Genomic DNA, 10,405 nt, shown 5'->3' with positions numbered 1-10,405 from the left:
CTGACATTGGCGGTAAACCCGTGTGTCTTATTTGTGGAGCTTTTGTGGCCGTAATTAAGGAATTTAATGTAAAACGGCACTACAAGACAAAACTTCAGAGTAAGCTGAAAAACTTGAATCCAAAGAAAAGATAAGGAAAGTTGAACGGTTAAAGAATATGAAGATGTTTTTCACCAAAGCAAATTCCCAAAGTGAAAAGTACAATTTTTATTTATATTTCCGTTTTTTTCAGGACAGGAGATATTTTTATGGAGCGCAACGATTTTTAATTCATTTAATTTTTAAGTTTGTTTATTCTGGAATATTCCTAACTCTTTTAAATTCATATTTTTTAAGTTTTTTTTTTTGTTTGTTTTTTTAAAGGCAAGTTTTGGTGTATTCAATAAATATTCATCCTGTTCGGCCCGCTACGAAAGGTGTGGTTTGAATTCTGGCCCTCTGTATAATTGAGTTTGACACCCCTGGTGTAAAGTGGCAAGCAGTTTCTTTTGAAATGAAAGTGGAATAAGAAAGCGTGATGCGATTGAGAAAATGGTCCTATCACTTTTTTTTCGGTCAATTTTTTATCACGGAGGAGGAAGTCACCTAACTCTATAAGCCCATCTTCCAAAAGTAAGTTGAACTTAACTTTATAGAGCACATTATTTTATTAAATGTTTATATTTTAGTACAAAGCAATACATGTTACTTCTACAAGCCTTAAACATACAAAATAGAGCAATGAAGAAACTTACAAATTCAACTTACGAAGGATCGTCCGTTCATAAGTCAGGCAGTGTCTGTACAGTGGTTTTCAACTGGTCTGATTTCAGGAACAATCATCTCACCCTAATTACAAACCTTGACACATAGCAGCAAAACATTCCCACTTGTCAGATTTATTGAATGAAAGGATTGTGCAACTTAAACCAGCGGTAGTACAATATATTCCAATTTTGAAAATGAAGCAAGAAAAAAAATAACCAGTAAAACCAAAACAAATTTAATAATATGCCCTTTGATGTTTAGGCTCACACCCACCTGAAAAGCAGTCCACGAACCACTTTTGGGTCCCAACCTACCAGTTGAGAAACACTGCTCTCTTCAATCAGAGAGCAAGTATTTAAAGCACTTCTCTCGCCATCTGTCAAAACATTTCTAGTACTATTATTCAATCTGCGACCTCAGTGTAAATGTTTAAATCTAAGCTTAAAACATACTTCTACTCTATAGCGTATGAATAACATATTTTATGTTGACAATATCTGTGTATTACTTGCCCTCATGTAGGTTTTAGATCAGGTAATGGTGTCATAATAGTCTGTGGTTTGCAATAGTCTGTGGAGCCCTTTGAGACTCTTTGTGATTAAGGGCTATACAAATAAACATGATTTGACTTGACTTGCTATTAGGCACTAGGAAATTAGGTAAGAAAAGCTACTGGTGAGTGGTTGAGTCAATACATATGAACAGTAGCTGGCAATTCAATGAACAAGACAATTGACATTTAACATAAATTGGAAAAAAAACACTACAGTGGTCTAACCAACAGGCTAGTAATCATTAAGCTTTCCACTATAATCCCAGTACAACAGACGTGCCTTAAGACACACGGACCATGGACAACTGCAGGGATAGGTTGAAGATGCCCTGGAACACTAGCTGGTTAGCAGGGTTGGGTAGGGTTACTTTAACTTGATTACTTTCGAATTACTCCAATACCAAATATGCTAAAAAAAGACAAAATAAACTCAATATGAATCAAATGATGACTCACAACACGTGGTAAGCTTCCTCTCCTGGCTTTGATCTCCGACAAAACTAACATAAAATGCGACAGAAACAAAATAAAAATAAATCCAAACAGCTTGCCGACATCATTTTTGCCGTTCCATGTTTTCCGTTACTCCCCAAGCCTGCACAAAATTTAGTCATTTTATTCATATTTAGACTCTTTTGTCTTTCATTAGCATACTTGGTATTGGAGTAATCCAAAAGTAATTGAAAGTAATCAAGTTAAAGTAACCCTTACCCAACCCTGCTGGTTAGCGCATCTTCTCTTAGTGACCCCCTGCAGCTGTGCAGAGGTTTAGGGTGTATGTCACCTGATGCCACTGCTCCTCCAGCCCTGATAGGTGTCGCGCTTTTAGCTGCCTGGAACATTGTATGCGACAGGAATCGAACCCGGATCGTGGCAGGGAGAAAGTTGAAATTTAATCGTTAGATAACTTATGATACGTTGGCCGTCGGAGTTGTGATTCTCTTTCGTCTCCATTTACGAGGGGAACTCTGGTCTGTGCTTGCCCTTCTGAAGTAGAGTATTTTTTTCGTGCTGTAAAGTTCAGTTTTCGGACACCATGTTGTCTCCTTGTATGCTGCCTCATGTCCATCAGAGATTGCTGCATTTCTGAGTTGGTGTTGCCAAGGTTGCCCTGGTTTGTGCAGATGATCCCTCAGACCATGACTGGTCATTCCCCTCACCTTTGCATGTGCGTGAAAGGCAAGATAAGTAAAACATCCCCGCCAAAATAAACATCGAAACGTGACCACATGGGGGTAAATAAACAGTTTGTGATAAACATATTATGCAATGTCAATTTTATTTACACGACAAAATAAAAATCACTGATGTAAAAGCCAAGCTCTTTCAAACCTGGGGAGCAAATTTCAGTGGCATGAAGCGCAGAACTAGGAGATGCTTGGAAACACTTGGTCACACCGGTGGACTCGACCCGTTCCCAAGCATTTTTAAACGACATCAAATTATTAGTACATACAAACAGTATTTACAGGGACTCCGTGTCTACGTAATGAAGGAGACTGTACACATTAGCTTGCTAAACATTCAAATTTCAAGACTAAATTATCATCGTTAACGTGCTTAGTTGTGCACGGCGTTTTTATGCTAACGAGAGAGCTGAGCAAGTGACAAAAAGCGGATTAGATGTTTGGCGTAAATGACGAAAGTTGCTCAACAGAGAAAACCATACAAATTCTGTGCTCCTGTGCATACAGGAAACTGGGAGAATATATCCCTGAAGAGCAGGTTTTTCTGATGAAGTTTGCAACTCATCGAAAAGACAACTCAGATACTGCCAATGTTAGCCATCGTTGACCGAGATCTGGTTATACAGCTACAGAACATCTTCAAACACAGAGTGTGGTACAGAATAATGGATCTTAATACTGATAATGGGGAGACGACATTTTCACATCGTTCCATATCAAGTCCAAGCACAGCACAATCGACTTCGACACTTACATTTGGAACTGGCGACACAATAGAGCAGACCGAGTCATGCCCAGTAAAAGCAGTGCTAAAGCAGCCTTATGACACCAATATTTGGCTGACAACGATTCAAGGATGAAAATAAAAACATTTTGGAAAAGGCCCGTGTCGTGTGCATTAGTCTGCATACAACCAAACTCAATGGAGAAACCCCCCGAATTATTTACCTGATAACGAAGACATTTTAATAAACGGGAACATGAGGTTAAAATACCAAATGTTTTACAAGGTCTGCGAATGAGACCAGGAAGATAACGGGGAAAAGGACGCCAAATGGCACCAACAGATGACGAAACCAGAGAGTTCTTACTCTCGGTTGTTGGACTTCTTGATGCGCTCCAGACGTTCCTTCAGGTCGCCCACGTTGGCAGCGGGCGAGGAGGATCGGATGTGCGCGCTCGACGCCGAGCGGGGCTGGGCACTGCGATCCTGTTGGTAGAGTTCCCGTGACTCTTTGAGCTGCGACAGTTTGCTCTGCAGCATGTCGGTGGAGGAGGCCACCGAAGGCTTGGACAACAGCAGGGACGAGTTGGGGGCTCGCTGTTTCGGTTCGTCGTCACCGCTACCGATGGCCTGGAAGACAGACGCACGTAGAACGTAAAAAGTGAAAAAGCAAGCACTGGATTTTTGTTTCTATTTACTGAAAAGATTATCAAAAACAGGATAGTGATATTGTTTGGCATCACAGAGTATTTATATCGGATTGTGTTTGTGCCACAGTCCAACAGAGAAAGGGGGAGTTTAGATTTGACCACCATTTTTTACAGGCAGCCCGGTAGATTACCCTAGATGTGAAAAATGCCAAAAAAGCAGATTCTCCACTTCTGGTTTGGTTGACTCAACATTTTTTCCCAGAAAGACATTCCACTCTCCCAGGTGAGAACAATATTGAATATCAACACCATCATCTTCAACAGGAAACCGGGTAAGTTACCCCAGACGTGAAAAATATCCCAAAAAAGCTTTAGATCAGGGGATGGGGTAATAGTCTGTAAAGCCTCTGAGACCTTCTGTGATTAAGAGCTATACAAATAAACATGACTTCTTGACCTTTTTTCGATTTTGCAGACTCTGCAAACTAGCCTCCCAGGCCAGAATCACAATCTTTCACAACCAATTAGGTATGTCTCTATAGAGGTGAAAATGGCAAAAAACTGATACCACACTTTAAGGTTATGTTGATTCAGAATTTTTTTCCAGAAAGTATTTCACACTCCCAGGCCAGGACCACATTAAATATCAACACCATACTTTACAGGGCAAAAAGGTTACCCCAGATGTGAAAGCTTACCCCCCCCCCCAAAAAAAAATCAGACTCTACATTTTTAGTTTTGCTAACTCAGCAGTTTTTCCAAAAACATTCTTCTCTCTCAGGCCCGAACAAGTTAGGCCAGGATCACAGTATTTTACAAGCAATCAAGTATGTAACTCAAAAGGTGGATGATCCTGGCAAAAAAAGGGAAATGCCAAACAAAAATGCTTTCGCGTCTTGATGTAAATGATGCTCTAATGGCACACAGCAATCCTAGATCAAATTCAATGCAGAATGTTTTTACTGTAATTTTTGTAATATAAAAAGGCACACACAAAAATCCCAAAATTGCCCAGGAACTTGACCTTTTATGCCTTTTTGGAAATCTGTTAGCACATTTTTGGAATAATGGATTAGTTGAAAAGTCTCTTACCACAATAGGTGCAACAGGTATTGAAACAGTAAGAGTAAGGTAAATTTGGCTCCAATTATCATCAGCCAGTATGATAATGCTTGATACATTGGTTAGCCAATGAAATTCCCCAACAAATATGTATGCATATTTACGTGGCGTATTTCAAATCAGAGCTGAAAATAAACATGCGTGATGCAACTTGGGATCCATTTTTTTGTAAAAGATCATTTACCAGCCTTAAAATCCGGTAGTCATCATACTTCCGATCTCCCCTTACTTCCACTCGGTCGCTTTGCTTCCACATCCTCTCACATTTAGTGACCCTACAACTAGGGTTTGCGAGACCCTTCGGTCTCCCGCCCACCTTTCTTTGCCTTGCTGATTCTTAGGGAGTAGAGATAGAGAGGAGAGGACCCCCAATCCCCTCGCTCCCTCCACTTTAGTCGCCTTTTACGACACGCAGAAGACCACGGTGGGAGAATTCTCTTACCTCTCACAAGGAGAGGCCACCTCACCACAGGTGATAGGAATGAGTGGAGAGGTGTTAAAGGATAATGGGATGTTTGGACGTGTTCTAAGGGATGGGCAGGGGACCTGTATGATGCAGCAGGGGTAAACCAGTGAAAGCTGTTGGGCCCTGCTGTTGCAGAAAAGTGTGTTGTGTCACCCTGACCGGGAGACATGGCCGCTTTCTTGTGTTCCGTTTCATCTGGAGGGACGAAAGCATGAACAACTTGGGTGCCGAGGTGCCTAACTTGTTTGTGTGTTTGGGCATTTGGGTTGGCCATGGTCCAAAAATGTTTGTGTGCGTTTCGTTATTCTTCCCCTTTTTATTTTGTTTGTTATTGCATGTGTTTGACTTGCTGTTGGTAACCCCTCTTGAGGGATATGACCAAGGTAGACAGATGGATAGAAAATCCGGTAGAAAACAGGGGAGATCTAAAAGCGTCTTCCCTTGAGAAACTCACCTTAATGTTTTCCAGGCCTTGTCTCTGGCGAAGGATCTTGAGTCTTTCGTAGTAGGCGGCCGGCTTCAGTGCTTCGTCGTTGCTACTCAGGCCGTTGTCGGCGGCGTGTTGAGCGATCACTGCACAATCACGCAAGACCACACGTTAGCGTCACGCAGAGAGCTCGGGAGGGACTGTTGAATTTGTTACCTGCTGGGTTTTGTATCCGAGCTTTGCCCTCTCGATCCGACTCGATCATCCGAAGTCCCCGCTCTATGTAACTCTGGAAGAACGGGGTCGAGGTTTTGAGGAAGGGCTCGAGGTCCAAATCGGTGCACTTCTGTTTGTACTCGTACAGCTCGTTCAATCCCTGGGGACATTGAGGAAATCATTCTTCAAATGGGCATGCCCAATCAATATTTCAAGCCGGAAAACTGCCTCACTCGTCCAACTGACCTCTTGAGTGTTTTCCCTTGAACCAATTTTCTTGAAGATTTCCATCAGAACGTCTTTCTGGAAACAAAAAATGAATCCTTTTAACAGGGTTCGTAAACCTTTGATATGGCCAAATTCAAGCACTTTTTAAGAATTTTCAAAGACAATTCTCCAGTAACATTAAAAGAAAAAACATCCAGTGTGAATCAGATTTTTGCAGGGCCACAAATATATCTTCAAATTTTCATATGTGATTTTTAATCTTGCCCGGGCATTTAACAAGAAATACGATTTTTAGATCTTGCGTGAATAGCAATTACATGTTTTTGAGACAAAATCTCTCGCCATATAATTGTTGGGTAAAAATGAATTATGTCGCTTACATTTTCAGTTAAAGGAAAGTCTTCACATTAATATTTACCACTGGTAAATAATACCTTCATTTTTTTACATGGCCCAAAAAAACTAATTGTTCCGTAATTCTTGCACTAATATATTTAATTCTGCTATATTAAGGTGAAGCATGCATCTGTCCATTTGGGCCCTAGGGGAAGTGGATAAGTCATAGGACAATACCATTCAAACTAAAGCCAACCATAAGGGAAGAAGAACAATGGCAAAGCAAAGCCACCAAAGAGCAGTCTGCGTCATTTTGAAGGAGACTTGTTAAGAAACGTGGCAACAATTTCAAGCATTTAAAAGCACTTCAACCACAAGCACTTTTTAAATCCTGGAAAACATAACATCATAATTCAAGCATTTTGAAGGATTACAAGCACTCGTAGAGACCCTGAGTGTTACTTACCACAAGTGGATTCCCTTTCTCGTTACCCCGGTCACTCTTGCTACCAAAAAGGTTATCTGGTTGCTTGACGCAGCGCCTCAAATAAGTCTCCAGTTCAGACTCATTCCGGTTGTCGATCATTGAGAGGTGGTCCAATATCTGCCGATAAAGAATAGACAAGTACGTTTGATAAACAGACTCACCAAAGAAAACAATTCCATACAGTAATCCTTTGTCGCATCGCGGTTTCATCATGCAATGCATTGTATTCTGCAGCTAACAACACACAGCAGATGCTATTACGTGGGCAAGTTGCCGAGGGCTTTGTGTGTGTGTTGGCTGGGTGTTACTGTGATTGACTGACTGGATACACCAGCCTGAGAGTGGGGTGGGCGCACAAGTCAATGGGTACACCTAATAACAGATTGCCAAGTACGGCGAATGCAAGCATTTTAGCGGCTCGTAACATTAAAAATAAACTTATCAACTAAATCAGACTCTGAGGAAAGACAAAAGAGCGCAAAGAAATGTTGAGTCCGGTAAGAAACTAAGGCAGTGTCGGGGGATAAGAATCGCAACGCTGCAGGCCTGGCCTACTGCTAGGTTACGTAGCAACTCTCACGAGCTACCCCTGTCAAACCTGTATCTCAACACCAGATCCATTAACCATGAAACAGATGACCTGGAGCTAAATCCCGTGGAAAACCACGAATTTGGGACACTTGTATTTCAATCGTTACGGAGACCTGACTCAGCAGGAGGATCCACAATACTAGTGTGCAGCTAGACGGCTGCTGTATACTGTACATCGCTTTCTTACACTAAAGACCATTCATTCAACTCCAAATCTGTGTTGTGTTTATATTTGTAGATCTATAGTTGTTATTTTGTTACAGTCGTATATATTATGTTACTGATATCTAATAAATAAATGTCTCTATTTCGCAGGTTTTGATTATCAATAGACTTTTTTCAAGGCATGTATACCTTTTTCATGGCTTTATTTAAGATTTTTTTATAAAACCTCTGAAAGGCAATTTTCCAATTTCTCTATTAAACCACAAATATATCTGCAATTTATAGATGCCATTTTTAATCGTGTATGTATTAACACATATTTTCAGATCGCGAATATTTGTTTTGGAGACAAATCTCTCCCCCATGTAGGTGTTGAGTAAAAAGGGCCGTAACATCTACCTTGCATTTTAATATAAACGAATCTTTCTCATTACAAATTACCACTGGGAAACGGCACCTACATTTTTTCGCATGGCCCATAATTGATATATAATCCTTGCACTAATACACATTTCATAGTGCCCCTTTTAAGTGTAGGATGCACCTGCCTTGTGTAAGGGGCGATGACGCTTCATAGGACAATGCTACAGTATTGCTCTTTCACTGTTAATGGATATCAGTATTGATGATTAATGCCATTGCCACAAATTTTAACAGAGCAGTTGGAAAAAAGGAAAAGAAAGCATAAGAAGAGGGATTCTAATGGCTGACCTCAGGTCCAGTAAGCTTGCAAAGAGTGTGTAACAGAGTCTTAAGGGTTCGACGTGGAAGGTCACTCTTGAGCTGCTTCAGTTTTTCTTTGGGGAAAACCTTCATGATGTTGTGGATGTCCAATAAAATGCGATCAAGGTTGATGTTGTTGATAGTCTCAGGGAGGCGGCGGGTGAGCCTCCACAAGCACTGAGGAAACGACACGCATCACGTTAACATCGACACTTCCACTTTTCGCTACTTGAAGGCTCGTGTCATTATGGGAGACTTGCCTTCATCACAAATTCGGAGAACTTCGACGATCCGGCTACTGAGACCAGAGTGTCTTGAAACATTACAAGTAGGGCACTGCAGAAAGACCAAATGCAAAAAAAAAAAAAGTATTCAATCCATCACATTTATTTAACTTCGGTGACTCATTTTAATGCCAGATGTTTTTCTCGAATGGGAAGTTTTTTTTATTTTGAAAATGTTGTTCTGTAGCTATATGGGATTAGGGCAGGCATGTCCAAAGTCCAGCCTGGGGGCCGGTTAGGGCTAATGATCAAATTCTCATAGAATTCCTCATATTTGGCCCACCAGTAATGTTGACCGCTGTAAAAAATATATATTTTTTACCCGCAAAAATATATATATTAGCCCTTTGGCCAAATTGCTCTTGGCTTTCTGTGATCATTTTAGCCCCACCCATTTCCGACTTGGCAACGTTTAAAAAAGAAAAGAAAAGAAAAAAAAGTTGACATAGAGGGCCGCTGCTTCCAGGGCAAGTGGAAATTGAAGTATTTTAACAGAAATCTCAAACAACAGTGTATGCCTAATTTGCCAAGACTGTTTTCAAAGAGAATAATATTAAGAGGCACTACTAGTCAAAACATGCGGATTACAGAACGCTTACTGGAAACGACCGCTGTGAAAAGGTAAAGCAACTGGAGGTGGTTTCATCGGCACAGCAGGGCTTTTTCACAAGAGCCAGTGAGTCAAATGAAAAATGCTACAAAGGTGAGCTACAATGTCGCGACGCTGAACACTAAGCATGCAAACCTTTAACCGACAGTTAATTTATCAGGACACACCTGGTTTAGGTCATCACAAAAGCTTGAACCCTTATCCTTCATTAGAATTTTTTGTCTTTTATTATTAATTATTAAACAACAGTTGAACATTGCCAAGTTTCTCGAAAACACCCGTTTGCAGAAAACCGAGGAAAACAGCTTTTGGTGAAAGGATGGATCTTTAGCAGAACTGTTACTTCAGTGTTTTTTTTTTGCATTTGTTTGTATGGAAATCATTTAGATATTTGAGGTGTCACAAAGGCACTTCACTTGGAAAACAACAAGAATTTCTCAGGCCCATGTTTTAATGCTAATTTAGTCTGTGAAATAAATTAATGTAATTTAAATGTATTTATTGTTTATGCAACCCTAGCTCTTTCATTAGCTTTAATTGCATGCACCTTATAGTAGTCCAGTGTGCCTTACATATAAAAAATACAAAAAATAGACTATTTTGGGGGACGTGCCTTATAGTGCGGAAAATATTGCTTTAGAATTACCTAATAATGTTGGTCTGATCGGACTTCTCCAACACTTTGACACTTAGCAGGTTTACAGATCTGATGACCTGCTGGCCCTCCTCAATGTCGTTCACCCTGCTGTCCAGCATCAATGTAAACAGGCCGTGCATCAGATCTTTTAATACACCCATGGACGCTTCCCTCGCCAAGGATTCCAAGAAGAACAACTGAGGAAAAGGAAAAAGGAGATCGAGGATGCATCAAGTTTTGATGTAATTACTG

General features: G+C 40.6%; 1 protein-coding gene across 3 annotated transcripts in view; it reads right to left on the bottom strand.

Annotated features, from left to right (window-relative positions):
• Positions 1–2,560: 2,560 nt before the first annotated feature.
• Positions 2,561–10,405, bottom strand: part of ckap5 (cytoskeleton associated protein 5) — a 42,548-nt gene continuing 34,703 nt past the window's right edge. For all 3 annotated transcript variants that reach the window (XM_088339758.1, XM_088339759.1, XM_088339760.1), the window contains 8 exons: positions 10,163–10,350; positions 8,883–8,958; positions 8,611–8,799; positions 7,123–7,260; positions 6,339–6,395; positions 6,093–6,252; positions 5,904–6,022; positions 2,561–3,841 (listed from right to left, as the gene is read on the bottom strand). In XM_088339758.1, coding sequence (XP_088195884.1) covers positions 3,575–3,841; positions 5,904–6,022; positions 6,093–6,252; positions 6,339–6,395; positions 7,123–7,260; positions 8,611–8,799; positions 8,883–8,958; positions 10,163–10,350 — 1,194 coding nt within the window. In that variant the 3' untranslated portion in view covers positions 2,561–3,574. The remainder of the gene's footprint in view (positions 3,842–5,903; positions 6,023–6,092; positions 6,253–6,338; positions 6,396–7,122; positions 7,261–8,610; positions 8,800–8,882; positions 8,959–10,162; positions 10,351–10,405) is intronic.

The sequence above is a fragment of the Urocampus carinirostris genome, chromosome 7, assembly GCF_059441175.1.
Source record: "Urocampus carinirostris isolate Australia breed hairy pipefish chromosome 7, RoL_Ucar_1.0, whole genome shotgun sequence".
Taxonomy (NCBI): domain Eukaryota; kingdom Metazoa; phylum Chordata; class Actinopteri; order Syngnathiformes; family Syngnathidae; genus Urocampus; species Urocampus carinirostris.
Note: the sequence above shows the minus strand (reverse complement) of the source record. Positions and strands in the feature narration are given on the sequence as shown.